We start from the raw sequence: 17,848 nt of genomic DNA, 5'->3' as shown, positions 1-17,848 counted from the left end.
AGCTGGACCAGGGCTGCAGCGCAAACCTGGCTGAATAGGGATGAGGGAAGGTTTCTCAGGTTGTGCAGGCTGCGAGGCCGTGCCCCGGGAAGCCGGGAAAGAATTCCTCTGTCTTCCATGACTTAGCTCCTGCATCGTTTCCCAGCTGATGTCGGTTTGAGGGGTTTTCTGGCTAAACAACCCTTCGGTTAAAGCTCTCCTGCCACGGGCTTTGGGCAGCTCACACACAGCCCCTTTACGACCGCGGCTTTAGCGTAGTGACTTAGGAGAACAATCCTCCCACAGGGCCGGACCGGCCGCCGGCACCGGCCTTATTAGGCGGTACGGGAAGCGGCAGCGGCTGCTGGGCCCGCCCCGCCGGGGAGCTCCGCCTCCTCCGGCCGCGCCGCGCACGCCGGAACCGGCCCAACCCAGTGCTTTTCGGCCCAGTTGGTTCTGGCCTGTCCGGCCCCGGGGGCAGGATGCAGGTGAGCATTCAAGAGGCTCCGCGCTCTCGGAAGGTGCTGTGGGGGGAGCTCGCCCGGGTGGGCGGTGAGGAGAGGTCGGGCAGGGGGAGGCTCCGGGCGGCTCCGGGCTCCCGGCCCCGGCAGTCATGGGCCTCCCTCACCGGGGGCATCGTCCCTCTTGGAAGTGTGTGTCATGGGGTGATTGTGTTATGAATCTCCGTGGCATGGTTCTGTGGTGGTTCACTAGTTAGTTTTTTGTTTGTTCGGGGTTTTTTTTCCCAATTCCGGTATTTATTTCGCTGCAGAGGGGTGGGTGGGGGTTTCAGGCACCTCACAGCGTGTTGGTGAGTGACAGAAGGGCCTGTGAGATGCTGTGCCGAGGGAAGAGTGGCCACAGGCAGAGAAAAAAGCAAAATAGCTCTGACGAAACGGAGTAACCTGGTGTGCAGTTCGCTGTGCTACTTTGTTTTCGGGTTTGTTTGTGGGTTTGTTTTGTTTGGTTTTCCCAGTAGTCCAGAAATCCTGTGTTTTGGCTTGGAGAAAAGGTGTGGTCTTCAACAGACCTAGCATAAGCTGTAGTGAGGCAAGCTGTAGCAAAACAGTGGGTGCTACATTCAGGTTTGGGGTTTTTTTGGGGTTTTTTTTTGTTTGTTTGGTTGGTTGGTTTTTGGTGGTGGTGGTTTTTGGGGTTTTTTTGTTCCTAGACAGTAAGTAACAAAAATATCACTTGAGTAGTGAGTACTCATCTTCATGTATTTTCAAAAATGAATAAATAAAAAAATGCCACGCAACTTGGAAAAACTTCTGTTGAGCTTCCCAGCAATACATGGCTGCCTGCTGGCCTTGTTTTGTGGGATTATGCGTGGGTTTCACAGTAAAATCTCATCTTAACTTTCATGAAGAGTCTAGGCATAGCTCTAGATCTATTTCTCTACCAATAGCCTTGTCTGGAGGAGACTGTGCTTGCTTATTTAAGCACCTGTACCTACCAAGGAAACTTGTATGTATTCAGTCGGGTCTGCAAGGCTGGTGCCTGGGTGTCTTCTCAGCAGCAGCTGCCAATGCAATGATTGCTGATTTGGTGTCGTGTTGTTCTGTTGAGCCTCTGTATGTGAGCCCTGTGGCCAGCATGATTCTTTGTCACCCCGTTGCTTTCCTTGCTTTGTCTCTCACCTTATGAGAGCTTCAGCAATGATTATGGCACTTCAGACTTTTGTACCCTACCAAGGTGGGGTGTGCTGTGAGTGTCATAGAGTCACAGAAAGGTTTGGGTTGGAAGGGACCTTAAAAGATCATCTAGTTCAAGCCCCCCTGCCATGGGCAGGGACACTCCCAGTAGACCAGGTTGCTCAAAGCCACATCCAGCCTGGCCTTGAACACTTCCAGAGAGGGGGCAACCACAACTTGCCGGGGCAACCTGTGCCAGTGTCTTGCCGCCCTCACAGTAAAGTAGGATGGAATAAAAGAAAATAACTCTTCTGGGGCTGCAAAGAAGCCTCAGCATCAGGGGAATGCACATTGTGACTTCCTGGCACCATCCAGATGGTTACCACTTTAGCAATTTGCTGTGTCTCTTGAAAAACTTGCTGATATTAACTTCTGGGAGTGTCAAAGTTTTCTTTGAATACACATCATCAACTTCTTGTTCTGTTCTAGGACCCAAATGAAGACACAGAGTGGAATGATGTCCTGCGCAAGAAAGGTATTCTTCCTCCAAAAGAAAACCTGGAGGAACTGGAGCGTGCAAAGGAAGAGGAGCAGCTTGCCATCCTTCAGAAGTCTCTTGGTGAGTGACCAGGCCAACTCAGGTAGCAGCAGCAGGTCAAGTCTTGCAATGGTTCCTAGAGGAAGCTTGTATAAAGAAGTGGCCAAGAGTAATGTTTAGATGCATGTAAACTAATGTGTCTTTCCCCAAGTCTGTAAAGAATACCAAAGATGCTTCTTGTATAGAGTGATTGGCTGTTGGTGGTATCAAACAAATAATTCCTGAGCATGTGCATTCTTTCCGCACAGGAAAGCTTGGTTCTTGATGTCGGGTCCATATTTTTATGGAAGGAAATATTTAAAAACTGCAAAAAGAACAGTGTGAAGGGAGTCTGCCTTGTAAATGTGCAAGTAAAAGCATCTCATGACCATGAGACCTCTTGCATGCTTCCTCCTCTCTGTTGTTCAGGCATCCCTGCTGTGCTGTGAATCTTTTAGGCACGTCTTGTCTGCAGCCACCAAACTTGAAAGCTAGTTGCAGTACTTGTGTGCTAATTTAAGCAGCCTTCAGCTCCAAGTCCTTTACATCATTGTCTTTCCATCTATATGTCTAAAGTGTGTAATATTTTCTAAAAACCCAGTAATAGTAGTAATTACAAAGCTGTGTTTCCCATAGTTAGTTTGTCCCGAAAGTAAATAATTTCTATTGGACTGATAAAGGCTTTAATCCTGGAACAAGGTTTTTGTTGATTTGCTGCTTCTTCCATTCTAGTGAGAACTTATGAGGATATGACTCTGGAAGAGCTAGAAGAAAATGAAGATGAATTTAATGAGGAAGATGAGAAAGCTATTGAAATGTACAGGTCAGAACAGCATACAGAACCTGGGTTTTATGAAAATTTGATTACTTTTTTTTCTTCTTTTATATTTTGTTAGATATTGTTGAAGAGAGGAAGGATGTTGTTAGGCCTGATGGTAGAAAAAGTCAGTTTTGTTTCTGGTCTCTTGTAAAGCTTCTAAATGTCTTTAATGGGATAACTGGGTTTAAATTTGATGTCCTTAATCTACACCTTGGTATTGAAGAGATAACGTGCACCTGCTGAGGGCATGGCTGGGGATTCTGAGAGCCTTGAAAATCACATCCAAGATTTCTCAATTTTTGCATTAATGAGATTAAGGTGCTGCGGGTTTTTACATGATAACAGCGTTAATTTTTCATTAGCCCTATACCACCTTTTGTGATTTTTGCCATTTAGTTTGCTAGTTAATCTGCAGAAGAAATGTCTGCTGAGGGCAGAAATGACAAAAAAAAAGTGCTACAAAGCCTAGTTGTACTTCTTGCATGTTGGTGGTTGTCACTTGTGATGCAAATATAAGAGCATCCATAGACCATGTCAATTTGCTTTTGTTGCTCTGGAGTTTGAAGATGTTTGTGGTGTGTCTCTAAAGCTGAGGTTTCAGCCAGCTACTCTTAAGTGGTTTTCTGTCAAAAATGGGTCTGGTCTTAACATCTCTTTCCCATTTCTTCCTGTTCAGGCAGCAAAGGTTAGCAGAAATGAAAGCAGCTCAAATGAAGAATATTTTTGGTGAAGTTATGGAGATTTCTGGGAAGGATTATGTTCAAGAGGTTACGAAAGCTGGAAAAGGTATATGGGTAGTCCTACACCTCTACAAACAAGGGTAAGAATTTTTTAACCTCTAAACCTTTCACTGTCAATGGCTGGAAATGCTCTGGACAAATGTGTGATTATTGTGGAAATTAAGGAACTGACTCTCAAGTTCTAAAAAATAAAATACTGAATTAGTAGTTTCCTTACTAGGACTGCTTAATTTGGCTCTAAAGCAAAACTATCATAAAGTGGCTTTTCAATACATTTATACCAAATGTGTGGCATAGGGTGACTAGTTCAGCTGCAAACAGCTACCATAGGGGTATCTGCTGACATTGTAATATTAAACCTTGAAAAAGATTGTGTACAAAATGTGAGGGACTGTGCCTTAGAAGTATAACTGTACCAGATCTGTAGTCTGGTTACCAGATGCAGAAAAATGAAATAAATGAAATCTCCAGTCCTGTCAGCATGATGAAGACACTTGATAAAAAGGTCTGATAAGTTGCTAGAATTTTATGGAGAGGGTTAGAAATACTTGATTTTGTTCATTGTCTCTAAGGTCCTCACAGGTTCGTTGTCCACTTGTCACAGGTGTTCATTGTCCATTGTATGCTTCCTTCCAGGAGCTTTTCTTTGGTTGGCTCTTGCTCATGCTATTTCTAAACATCATATTTTCATAAACCAATTTCTTTGTATGGTAGAGGAGAAGGCTGTATTCTGCTGTCTTAAAACAAAAGACCTACCACTGACCAAAACCTCCAGTGATGCTAATTTCCTTTGAATTCTGGCATACTGGATAACAAAAGTATCCAGAAGTTGCTTCTGGTACATCTGTCTTTCTGTAAATGCTACTTATAGACCAGATTACTTTCTAGCTAGTCTTTCATTTTCTCCTTCTGTCTGTTCTTCACAGAATTCCACTTTGTGCCTTAATAAATCAACATATGAGTGGGCTTGCAAAAAAATTCAGAGATGTGAAATTCATCAAAGCTATCTCCACCACCTGCATTCCCAACTACCCTGATAAAAACCTGCCTACGATATTCGTCTACCTGGAGGGAGACATCAAAGCTCAGTTCATTGGGCCTTTAGTGTTTGGTGGCATGAATCTGACAAGGGATGGTGAGTGTCTGCATCTCCAGTCATCCAAAGTAAAACCCAAACTGCTTTGCTGGAAATGGGAGAAGTGAGACTTAGGAGGAGAAGGAAGGTACTAAAAATCAATTAGATTTTTTTTGTACCCATGTGGCTCAGCAACATCAAGGCTATCTTGTAAAAGCAGTGAGTGGCTGAGTAGGCCACCATCTAGGTATTTATCTTACATGTGTGTGCAAGCATTCACACTCTGTCAGGTGAAACAGATTTTCCTGAATATGGTAAAAAGTAAATAGTATCCACACGCATTCCTTGGGGCTGTTGTACCTGAATGACTGATTGTGCCCTGGGTTTCTTGATAAACCATGCAGCTGACAATTGCTTGCCTGTTGCATTGTAGGGCTTCTTGTTTCCTTTTCAATCTGATGTTGTCTGTTGTACCTTCCTAACACATGTGCTACACTCCTCATGAGCCTTTAAAGGGAACCTGTCTGTCCCAATGGGGCTGCTAGCCTAAAATTGGGCTGCTTCCTTTTCCTCCTGCCATCTCCTGGAGATAGCAGCACATTAAACTCTTTCCTTAGTGGTCTGGAGGTCCCAGGGCTCTCTGGGGAGAGGCTGTTACCTTTCTTGGAGGTTGTGTTTTTTCCCTAGACTTCCCTTTGCCCATTTCAGCAGGCTGGGTTGTGCAGCCTGCTCAGCATGACATCCTTCAGGAGGTGAGGGCAGTCATGCAGAACTCAGAACACTGGCTTTTCAGTAAATGCTCCTTTTTGAAGGTGGTTGGACAGGGATGGTTTCCTTCAGCAGTACTGGAAGACGGAGGTCAGCAGTGAAAAACACTCTCATTGGCAAATAACTGCAATTCAGATGTAACCTAGTGGATTTCACTTCATTTAAAAGGATACCCACCAGCTTTCTGAGGAGGCATGTTTGTCCAGATGCCTTCAAGCTTTATTGAGGTCAGGCTTTTAGGACATCCTTATCTGAAGAAGACCTCAGTTAAGCAGCATTTCAGGGTTCCTGTTGAATGGTGTAACTGCATATGCTGGGATAGGATGTAATGAGGTTCTTTTTTTTTTTTTTTATTTTGTAACTAAAACCCCGATGTTTATGGGGTATCTTGAGTGTCTCCTGTAGAAAACACTTCCCTGGTTTGATCTTTCAGAAAGGGAAAAGCACACGAATGAGATCTTTGGTTTGAGAGGAGGTATCTCTAGTTAAAGCAGTTGCCTGATTATGTGCTGAAGTGAGCAGTGGTAGCAGAATTTATAGTTATCTTTTTCTCATTTTTAGCACATAAATAGTAGATTTAGGGGTGGACCAACAAGCACAGGTAATTCAATCATGACAGAAAGCTGGGCACTGAAATTCTGCATTTTCTTTTATTACTTCCTTCCTTGTCTCTTAAGCCTAGGTGACTTTCACTGGCACTCAAAGGAAGTGTGAGGTTGTATTCATTACTCTGTAATGTCTGAAGGAAATTGGATTTAATGATAGGGTTGCCAGCAGGACTAGGAGAAAGGTTTCAACTGAATGTGTTGTATTGACTTTCTATCACTTCTGGGAAGCAATCCAATTTGGGTCTATACAGTAATAGGTCTGCTACTGATGGTGGAGTCTTTCTTACTGTCTTGCTAAGGGGCTAATAATGAGTGTGTGGTATAGTGGGAAAGGGGTGAATTGTGTTTATAGAGTACAGCCCTGAAAAATACCTGTAATTCAGATGTGTAAATGGAATTGCTACAATATTTTTTTTTTTTTTGCCCCTCGGCAAATCTGTCCCCTGCCTCTTCTGATTTTCATGAACTTGGTACATGATGGAAACAGTTGTGATATATGAGCTGTATTCCTTCAGCAGCAGTAGACATGCAAGCTTCTCTTCTGCCCTTATGTGGGTAGAAGGAGGTGGGATTCACTGTCACTGGGAGAGACATCTTTAAAGCTGCTTCTTTGCCTCCATCACTTCTTTTGCACTCCTGGTTGTACAAGGAGCAGAGAGGCAGGGGGGATGCCAGCAGCTGGATGCAGATCAGTATCCTGTGCCCTGGGCTGAAACCTGTGGCAGTGCTAGTGACTGTGAAGGGAGAGCTCAGCTGGAGCAGGAGACAGGGCAGGAGCTGGGACCTGGGGGTGGGAACAAAGGGGAAGGAGATAAGAAGCAAGGGCCCTCGTTTTGGTGCTGGTGATGGCGATGGCAAGCTGATAGCAGAAGTCAACGGGGGAAGCAAGGGTGGGAAGGGCAGTGGGGAATTGTGGCAATCTGAGGGTTTGTGTTGGGTTTTTTTTTTTGGGCGGGGGGAGAGGGAGATTGGTAGTTTTTTTGTTGTTGGTTGGTTGGTTTACTTCTGAAGGTCAATTTAGGAGGTGCATGATGCTGTTGTAGAAAACCCATTGTTCTTCCCCCAAGATTCATGGCTCTTGTTCTCCTCTGCACAGAATTAGAGTGGAAGATTTCGGAGTCGGGTGCCATCAAGACAGACCTTGAGGAGAACCCCAGGAAGCAGATCCAGGACCAGCTCATGTCCTCTATCAGGGTGTGTGCCCCAGCCAGGGGGGAGAGTGACTCGGAGGATGACTGACTCACGTGTTGGCATGAAGTTTGATACAGTGCACTGGCAGCCAGCTTTTGTACCTAAGAGCACTGGAGATGGTCATCAAGATCTTGCTGAGCCCCAGAAGGGTAATAGTTCGAGAAAGCCATGTATCTAGAAACTTCTAGAAATTAAAGAAGTTTTAAAAAAACCCAAACCATCCTGCACAACTTCACTCAGGATCCTGAGAGACATTTTATATTATGAAGCCTGAGTAAACATTACTCAAAGTTTTAAAATACAGACATTGGTGGAAACATAGGTCTCTTGTTTGTTTTTTTTTCAGGAAGTTGCTGATTTATTTTAAAAATCTGAAATATGAAGTGGCCTGGGTTTGGCAAACTTAACTAGTGTAAATCAAATTGGAATGGCTGGTCTTAACCATACTTGGTTGTAGCACTTCACTGGGCTTTCTGTCAATGCACTGTGCATAAATGTTGGATAGCCTGGAGAGCTGGGGGGTGACCCTTAGGTGCTGCTGAAGGTGCCATGTAGCTCTTTGCAGAGGTGTGCTGGCAGGAGGGCCAACACAAAGCCATGACCTGGGATTCTGGCCATCTGAAGCCTCAGTGATGGCCAGTGTCTCCTGGTGCCTGCTGTGTCCTGAACTCCCTTTCACATGCATCAATTAATTTAGCTGAAGTATTTTGCCTTTTGCTGGGGCTGAGCTTCCTGCAACATGATTACCTGCTGATTAGGAAAGAAAATTAAAGATGGTAGTGCTCGAGGGTAAAATCACTTACTTTTTTTTTTCACAAATTCACACATCTGATGCATTACTATAGTAGTGCTATTGATGAATGGAAGGGAAAATGATATTTGAAAGGCTGACGTTTTTCTGTATTAAAGCCTTCCATCTTCTAGGTACAGTAATAATAAACTGGAGTCTTAGAAAAATCTGAAATACGACCTTAATTATAGATCTGCTGATACTCAGAGCTGCCTGCTTAACTTTGGGTTGGATTTAATGTCCCCCTACACATTCAATTTGTTTGCTCTTGGGCTCACAAGCTCCAAGAGCTTTTGCTAACAAGGCTGCCTCAAGGATGTTTTGTTACATTGGTAATAGATTCTGTGAGTGGTTGGAACAGAATGCAGTGCTCAATAAGCAGCAGTTTTTATTTTAGTTTTGCGTTAGTTCATAGCAAATTCTAAGCAGGTTTCTTGCACTCTGTCCCCAGACAACAAATAATTGTTCCTTAAACTTCAGGTGAAGTTGTAAGATCCTGTTGGGAGAGCTTCCATGTTGAGATCTAAGAATGGTGATTTGACTGTCACACAAGTATCTTTTCCTTTTTTGTGTGTCTGACAAAAGAACTAAACCACTAAGACTGAACAGCTGAGCCAAATGCAATGAGATACAAACTGATGAATGCTGACTATTTTTGTTGCACATACCACCACACTGTTTTTGATGTTGGAGTATTCAAAATTCTCTCCAAATACCAGACCCTACCAACTTTCAAGAACCTTGGCCACTGGCTCCCAGCTTAGAGTATGTGGCTTGAACACCCTTCTGGAAGTGGAACACTCAAGTCCTCTACTCCAGAAACACTTCCTCAAAAGCTTCCTGCTTGCTATTGTCTGCACTGGGATAGTGATTCTTGGTGCCTTATCTGTGAAATAAACCCTTTTAGATAGAATGACACCCCCTCACCAGAAGGGTTTATGTTGGGTGAATGAGGTTCTACCCCTGGTGCATGTTTGATCCTCATAGTCAGAAGTGAGCATTGAACTGAGTTGCTGATGTCCTTGGTGTATGGTGCAGTAAACCCATGGATAAATAGTAGGGACAGGCTGGACCTTGGCCTGTTCCTATCACAGGTTTCTAGCAAGGTCCTAAAACCACAGCTGCCTTCTTTTGTACACTGTCCAGGGGGTTCTGTGGGCTCTGGACCACCAAGGGGACTTAGGTGCCCAAAGGGACTGGGGCTGTGTGTGAGCATCTTGTTGCCCCAGGCTGCTCAGCCATGGTCAGCCAGATCCCCTGTGCCCATGAATGACAATACCACCAGGTAGTAGTTAATATTTTTTCCCCTATAAGGAGCCAACCAGGAGTGCCCGGAGGTTGGGTAGAGGAGGGTGAGATTGCCTCTTCTCTGGCCTTCTTGCTGCTGTCTGCCAGGACTATAGCAGAGGCTGCCTGGCATTTAATAGGCATCATTGAGCAATGTATAACAATTCAGGAGAAAGGGAGACAAAGTTAGACTTGTACCATCTTTTATACTGAGCTGCTTAATGCATTGACACGTTGAGGGGGTGCTATTTGAGGATACCATGCTGAAAGGGGCAGATGTGAGAAAAGCCATAAACCAGAAAATGTTCTGCTCAGCTGTTGAGACCCATGCAGAGCCTAATTTCAAGTGGTCTTGGTGCTTTTCAGTACTTGGCTAAGTGTGAAAACAGCTTCTTGTAATCTTACTCTCTTTCTTGCCAGTTATGTTGCCCTGCTCAAGGCCTTTTGTAGAAATTACGTCTCTGCAGGAAATGGATAATGAGATCTGTTGAACCTTTCAGCAGAGCAGAAGCTATGTTAAAGCACACAGTTAAAGGGATTGAGTTTTAGATTAAAAGGGAGCTGGCTGCTAAATAGCAAACCAAAACAGCCAATTAATATACATAGCAGAATGAGGTAATATAATGGGAGAAAATTATTGCAGAGCATAAGCTCTTATTTGCCCAGACTTGGGGCACTTGCTAAACACACTATCAGTATTTTTGCAGCCTGTCAGTAGTGAGTGTCAGATAATGCTCATTCCTCAATGGTGCAAGATGGGTGTCTCTCAGCTGTCATGGGGGAAGTCACAGGCTATAAAGAGTGTAGAGGCTTTGTACAAGTTACTGCCCTGCATACTTCTGTGAAAGCATCCCTGACTCATCCCATGCTGCAGTGGTACCAGCACGTGGGGAAAGAAATGAAAGTAACCCTGGGCCATAAGCAGGGGAAGATGCTTTGCCATTAGTGGACAGCCACTGGAATTTTTTGTGTGAAATGTAAGTGAACTGCTACTAAGAAAAGGTGGGTTTTTTCATGGTCTGAAGTCTGAAGTCTGCTGCTTACCCAAGTTATGTGAGCAGCCACATTAGGTTTGCAGCAGGTTGCCCTAATTTTCCTTCACTCAGATACATCTGCACTCGTAATCTAAACTCACCAAACCCTGCCAAACTTCAAGGGTAAGGTTTTACATCCTCTTCTTGTGCAGAGAGCAATCCAGGTGTTGGACAAGTGGAGTAAGACCATGGAGGGGTAAGTTAAGCTGTCTATTCTCCAGGTACTTAATCCAGCTTTGGTCAGGTACCTACACATAGGCAGAAGCATCTGCAGGTTTCAAGGGCACCCTTCATTTCTCCAGCTGAAATGAAAGGGTGTCCTTTCAATACCTGTGTTTTGCCAAACCTGGTTTGGTCAGGTTTCCCTTTCCCAGGGCTCAGCTGAGCCATGCCTGCCTCCTCTGTGGGTCTGGCCCATCATCTCCCTTCCCAAATATGCTCAAGTGGCAATTTGGTTGGCCTGATTGCCTGGAGTAGTTTAATTAAAGAGAAGATTGACAAGAAAGTTGGGTGCATGTTTCCAGCTTTGCTGCTTTGGGGTACAGAATAAGCACACAGCGTGAACCCAAAAGTTAGCATGGCATCTGAACACAAATGCTTGGCATTGTAGAGTTCATGAAAAAAAGTAGCTCTAATCTACAATTCCCAGGGAAGTTAAAGTGTACTTTTTATTCCTGTATTGTAAACCCAAGTTCACAATAATCTGTCATTTGCTGGAAATGTGAGGTTTCCTATTGCACAGGCTGCATAGCAGTGGGAAATGAGACTTCTAAGGCAAATATCAGTAACTCTACTTTGGACTAGACTTTATTTTGTGACAGGGTTAAAAAAAAAAGCGCTATTGTATGAACCTTTTGCTGTGTATTTGTTGGGATCAGATCACACCTAAAGAAACTTTGCTGCCGCTGAGATCAAAGGGGAATGCTTTCCCTTCTTCATTCTTTTACCTCCCTACGTTGCTAAACCTAATGTGTTCCCTGTCAATTGTTTGGAAGGCAGTTAAACTCATTTCTCATTACAGCCCATTACAAATCACTTCTCATTTCAATCTCATTTAGCTAATTCAGTCATCAAAGGATTGCATAAGACAAAGTATTGATGCATTTAGCTCTTCACAGTATTATAAAAAGTTCTGAACTTCTTAGGTCTGTCTATTTGCAAGTGGCTCTTGTGATGCAAGGAAAGGCTTCGTTCCCTCCTGTGGAAGACATAACCATCAAAAAAGAAAATTCAAATCCCAAGAGACCCTCTCTAGGCTTGTGTGAGAGACTGGTGAACAATATCCGACTTGTTTTCATATAGCATGTTAAAACATTCATCTCTTGACATCATGCCAGATTTTTCAGGACTTCAGATTAGTTTTAATTTACAGAGCTGACTGAAGGAATTGAAGTCTGATAAAAAGTGGCAGGAAAAATTTCAAGCAATTCTGACAGTCTGTTTAACACTTCAAATATTAAATAAGCAAAGAATTATATAAGCTAAGATAGGATAGTCCATATGTCATAGAATGGTATCATTTCACAGAATGGTTTGGGTTGGAAGAGACCTTAAAGACCGTCTAGTTCCAACACCCTTGCCATGGGCAGGGACACCTCCCACCAGACCAGGTTGCTCCAAGCCCCATCCAACCTGGCCCTGAACACTTCCAGGGAGGGGGCATTAACAGTTCCTCTGTGCAGCCTTTGCCAGTGTCTCACCACCCTCTAAAGAATTTCTTCGTAATGTCTAACCTAAATTTGCCCTTTTCCAGTTTAAAGCCATTGTCCCATCAGTACATGCCCTTGTAAAAAGTCCCTCCCCAGCTTTCCTGAAGGCCCTCTTCAGGTAGTAGAAGGCCATTATAAGGTCTCCCTGGAGCCTTCTCCAGGTTGAGGAACCTCAACTTTCTCAGCCTGTCTTCAAAGGAGAGGTGCTCCATCCTCCTTCACCTTTGTGATCCTCCTTTGGACTCACTCCAACAGCTCCATATCCTTCTTGTATTGGCAGCTTCAGAACTGGCCACAGTACTCCAGATGAGATTTCACCAGAAAGGAGTAGAGTGGAAGAATCACCTCCATTGACCTCCTGGTCACGCTGCTTTTGATGCTGCTCAGGATCTGATAAGCTTTCTGGGTGGCAATCACACATTGCCACCTCATATCAACCTTCTCATCAACCAACATCCCTCGAGTTCTTTTCCTCAGGGTTGCTCTCAATCCATTTTATCCTCAGACTTGGTATTTGTGCTTGGTCCCGTGCAGGACCTTCAACTTGGCCTTGTTGAACTTAGTGAGGCTGGTGTTGACCCACCTCTGCACATCACAGATGTTAATGGACTATTAATGAGAGCAATGTAATTATGCATATTTGTCAGCATCTGGTTCAATATATTTACTGTAAGAAGTAATTCTTCCAACATATTGGCCAGCTTAAACACAAAGATGCTTCTCATGGGGGCAAAAGTTACAGCAATTGTTAGCAAGAGGAAATCTTTGTTTTTCAGACAGCTGTTGCCTGCCACCAAGGTGACACTGATGCCTGCTATGGCATGTGCCATCCCTCTCCCCTAAATATCCATAGGAACACTTTAATTTACAAGGAAGGAAGCAGAGTTAGCTACTGAATTTTTCTTCTTGCCTGATTGCAGGTTATCCTGTGGCATAGTACAGGCTGTCTGGGGGTGTGGGGAAACATCATTAATTATCTGTACATATGCAGATGATTTCTGTTAACTAACACTGCAAGTAGGGATATTCTGTAGCCTTCAATTTGACTATCACGGTCTGTAGTTCAGTTGTTCCTGGCCTTGGGAGATTAGAGGAGTGATAGTGACAGCCACCTCCATGGCAGAAGACCGGCAATGGACTCTCACAAAGATTTGTGTGCTGCTACACCAAGGCCTTGACTATTTTCTTTAGCAAGAAAGTGCTGGTGGCAGAAGGGTGCAAAGCTTGGTGTGATGAAGCAAAACAAGGAGAATATTAAAAATGTGCAATTTCGTTTCTTGTTTGGTGAGGTCCCTGAATTTTTTCATCAGCGGGACTTTCTGTCTGGTTATATCTAGCTAGCAAATTTAATAGTGCTGGGGACTAAGATTGGAACCGGATCCTGTGGAGTGAACCAAATCCATACCAAAGGGCTTGATATTGGAAGTGCTTGAAGAGGATTCTCCTTGTCTTCTTTTTCCCTCTGAGAAGAGAGGGAGGGAGAGAGCACTTGAGACAGTGGGAAAGATGAAGGAGAGCGACAGGAGTAGACAGATAAAAAGAGGTTTAGGTGGGAGACTTATATGAAAACTCTGTCCATTGCTAGAGAAGAAAGGTAGTGGTGAGGAAGATAATGAAAAATTTAATAGCTCACATTATGAGGAGGTTTTGGGAATATTTGGTGTTGGGATACACTAGGAGGAACACTTCAAAGAATGGGCTTCTTCAGTGACTGTGTACTTAGGACTGAAGAGTGGATGAGAGCATTAAAACACAGACCAAGAGAATTTTGGTGCAGACCCATGAAAGCTTCATCTCTGACTTCAGTGTGTTGGAAGAAAAAAGATAAACAAGGAGGCTCTGATCTATAGAGACATGTTGGGAGGTAGGCTGCAAGTAAGTGCCACTATTAATGATAGCAGAAGTCAGGCAGGTTTTTGATAGGTAAAGTTTATTTGTAAAAAAAAAAGAAAGTTGTGTAATTCAAGCCAGGAAAAGATACTGCTGTACTACTTACATACTGATAAGATGTCTCTAGCATAAAATCAGCAAAAGCTATGAATCTTTCAGGTGATAGGAGGTGTTTATATCCATTTTTACAATATACTTTAAGCCCTGGTGGCATTGTGTCATCTGGCATATGTTACAAATCCGTCCCAGGGGATAAGTTGGTCTTTTTCCCTCCATCAAGCTATCAAATGTTACCTTCCCTTTAATGGCACTATGCTGACATTTTCAAACTCAGCTACTGCCCTGTTCATTTGTGTTATATTATAAGACAGACATCAGGGCAATTTTAAAAACAGCTCAGTTTAAAAACAATACCATTGCTGGCTTACTGGTAGCAATCTGGCTTTGAATGCAGGCATGGAAGAAAGAGGAAGAGGGACAAAACATCTTTTTGTCCCTTTGCTGACTTGTAGGTACTTGAGGCCTTACAACCTCAGGGTGCTTCTGCTGTGAAAATGGTAACCAGGAGCTTTGGTGGCACCTCTATGAAACACACACCCTCCTGTCCTCCTCCTCTTCCAGTAGTAGGAGAACTAGCAAGTACATGTACATCCTCCCAGCTGAAATACTGGCATGCTTCCATCAATCTGGTCTTTATCCAGGGGGTAATCTTTAACACCCAATCCACACCAGCTGTATCAATCACTCAGTCTGCATGCAGCACATGGGATTTCTTTAGAATGTCATGCAAAAAGATAGGCCTTGCCATATCCCCTGGGTTGTGCCCCATTCACTGTGTCCCTAAATGTAAATTGTGCCCTGGAAATCTAGGCACTAAGCTGGATACAGACATTATGGTTTAGTCTCAGGCAGTCCTGCAAGGAACAGAAATAACAGAATCACAGAATGTTTTAGGTTGGAAGAGACCTCCGAGATCACCCAGTCCAACCTTTGACCAACACCATAATCTAACTACTAAGCCATGTCCTTAAGGACCAGGTCCAAATGCCTCTTAAATACCTCCAGGGGTGGTGACTCCACCATTGCCCTTGTCAGGCCATTCCAATGCCTGACAACCCTCTCAGTGGAAAAATGTTTCCTAACATCCAGCCTACACCTCCTCTGGCATAGCCTCCATCCATTCCCTCTGTCCTATCACAGTTCCCTAAGGAGCAGAGGCTGTTTCCCTCCTCTCTCCAACCTCCCTTCAGGTGGCTGAAGAGACTGATGAGGTCTCCTCTCAGACTCCTCCAGACCCAACACCTCCAGCTCCCTCAGCTCCTCCTCACAGGACTTGTGTGTGCTCCAGGCCCTTCATGAGCTTTGTTGCCCTTCTCTGGGCATGCTCCAGCACTTCTGTGTCCCTCCTGTAGTGAGGTGCCCAGAAATGAACACAGGACTCAAGATGCAGCCTCACCAGAGCTGAGTACAGAGGGATGGTCACCTCCCTATTCCTGCTGGCCACAGTGTTCCTAACACAAGTCAGGATGCCATTGGCCTTCTTGGCCACCTGCACACACTGCTGACTCATATTAAGTCGACTGTCAACCAATACCCCCAGGTCCCTTTCCAACTTACAGCTCTCTAGTCACACATCCCCAAGTCTGTAGCTTACCATGGGGTTGTTATGACCCAGGTGCAAGACCTGGCATTTGGCCTTGTTAAATCTCATACAATTAACCTGGGCCCATTGGTCCAGCCTGTCCAGGTCCCACTGTAAGGCTTCCCTACCCTCCAGCAGATCAACACAGCCACCTAGTTAGGTGTCATCTGCAGATTTACTGAGGGAAGTTTGACTTAATGATCCTTGTGAGTCCCTTCCAAGCCAAGGTATTCTATGGTTCTATGATCACCTTTCTTAGAAAGCAGGCAGAAGAAAACTGGGTTTTCTGCAGACTCAGCTTCCCTCTACCAAGTCCCCCAAAAGGCCAAGAAATTTCCCATGCTGTGCAAAGGACCCTTTGGAAAAGGGCACCCCTGCTCAGTGACAGGAGAGTTCTGTGGTTCCTGTTGGTGCTGGTGGATGAGTATCCAGCTGGAGTACTGTGTCCAGTTCTGAAACTGCCTACACAAGAAAGGTATGGAGCTGTTGGAGTGAGTCCAGAGAAGGGCCATGAAGATATCGGAGGGCTCTTCTTATGAAGACACATGCTAAGAGAATTGGGGTTGTTCAACCTGGAGAAGAGAAGGCTCCAGGGAGACCTTAGAATGACCTTCTGGTCCCTGGAGGGTCCCATAGGAAAGCTGGGTAGGGACTTTTTACAAAGGCATGCAGTGACAGGACAAGGGGTAATTGCTTCAAACTGGAAAAGGGTAGCTTTAGGTTAGACACTAGGAAGAAATTCTATTCTATGAGGGTAGCGAGAGACTGGCACAGATTTCTCAGGAAAGTTGTGGCTGCCCCCTCTCTAGAAGTGTTCAAGGCCAGGTTGGATGGGGCTTGGAGCAACCTGGTGTAGTGGAAGTTATGTCCCTTCCTATGGCAGGGGTGCTGGAACTAGATGATCTTTAAGGTCCCTTCCAACCCAAACCATTCTGTCATTCTATAAAATGGGAAACATACACAAACCAGAGTGCATCACACCCTGGTCATGGTGTGGCAATGAGTGCAGATGTGGTCCTGGCTGAGGGCAAACAGGTAGTGGATATTTGCTCAGGCCCACTGAGGTCCAGAGAGTGCTTGGAGCTGCCAGCTCACCTCCCAGCTTTGCTTGCAGTCAGACAGAATATTACCTAGAGCAGAGCTGCCCATCTGCACGTGATGGTTGAGAAAGCAGCATAGTGTCTGGATTTTATGGAGGATGGGTTGTCAGATCCTACAAGAGGACTCCCAGTCTGTTATGGTACAAATTGCTCTGTGATTTAGAGAAGCCATGCTAATGTGTGAGGCATGGAAATGGATTCAGCTGATCTCTATGGCTGGGACAGCTTTTCCCTACAAAACCCCATGGCATCACTGCTTCTCACATTCCTCACTGGTAAAATTAATCTCTGTGTTTACTGACCATATACAGGTGTGTCAGAGTTTTAGTGAACTGTGAAACACTATGAGAACAATTGCTACATGAGGGTAATTATTGTTTTGTCTATTTGTCCATCTAAGCCAGATTTTCCTGTACAGGAGTTCTCTGCTGATGCTAAACTTACGGTGCATCTGCAGGGCTGATGGAACTTGTAGATAGTCTGTGAGTAAATGCTATTATTTCACTTGTTAAAATACAACAGACTTTCCTAGAAAGTTACCCCTGATTTTCCACTATTTAATTGATTTCATTGTGATACAGCTAATTCTTTTCATTAAATATATTTAATGATGTTCTGCTCTTAAAGTTAAAATGGAAAAAATTTGCTAGCCCAGAAAGCAGATTTTATTATCATTGCTTGAGTGCTGGGACATGATGATGCTTTTCAGAGAGACTTGTCCATTGGAAGGCTTGAGCATTGGTTCAGGCATTCTGGACTTTTCAGGAGGGGCCGGAAAGATGAGAAACTTCCGCAGTATCACCTCTCACAAGCACACCAGACACAAAATGAATGCAATCGTGCACAAGATGGCAATGTTCTCCACAAAAAGGACCTTTCCTTCTTTCCTTGCTACAGACTGCCTCTGTACGTTTAGGCATCATTCTGGTTTCAGTGAAATATCAATGGCAGCACTTGAGATGCTCAGTTCTGCTGTGTGCAGGATTGAAGTCTCTGTGAATATA

At 44.4% G+C, this 17,848-nt stretch overlaps 1 protein-coding gene across 1 annotated transcript; it reads left to right on the top strand.

Moving 5' to 3' along the window:
- Window positions 1-277: 277 nt before the first annotated feature.
- On the top strand, window positions 278-7,713 carry PDCL3 (phosducin like 3). Its single transcript, XM_071745334.1, has 6 exons — window positions 278-467; window positions 2,103-2,232; window positions 2,923-3,013; window positions 3,687-3,830; window positions 4,677-4,885; window positions 7,298-7,713. Exons 1-6 carry the CDS (start codon window positions 462-464, stop codon window positions 7,438-7,440), a joined length of 723 nt encoding a protein of 240 aa, XP_071601435.1. The 5' UTR covers window positions 278-461; the 3' UTR covers window positions 7,441-7,713.
- Window positions 7,714-17,848: the final 10,135 nt, after the last annotated feature.

This window comes from Heliangelus exortis, chromosome 1 (genome assembly GCF_036169615.1).
Source record: "Heliangelus exortis chromosome 1, bHelExo1.hap1, whole genome shotgun sequence".
NCBI lineage: Eukaryota > Metazoa > Chordata > Aves > Apodiformes > Trochilidae > Heliangelus > Heliangelus exortis.
The sequence above is the reverse complement of the archived record's forward strand: the minus strand, read 5'-3'. Positions and strand labels throughout refer to the sequence as shown.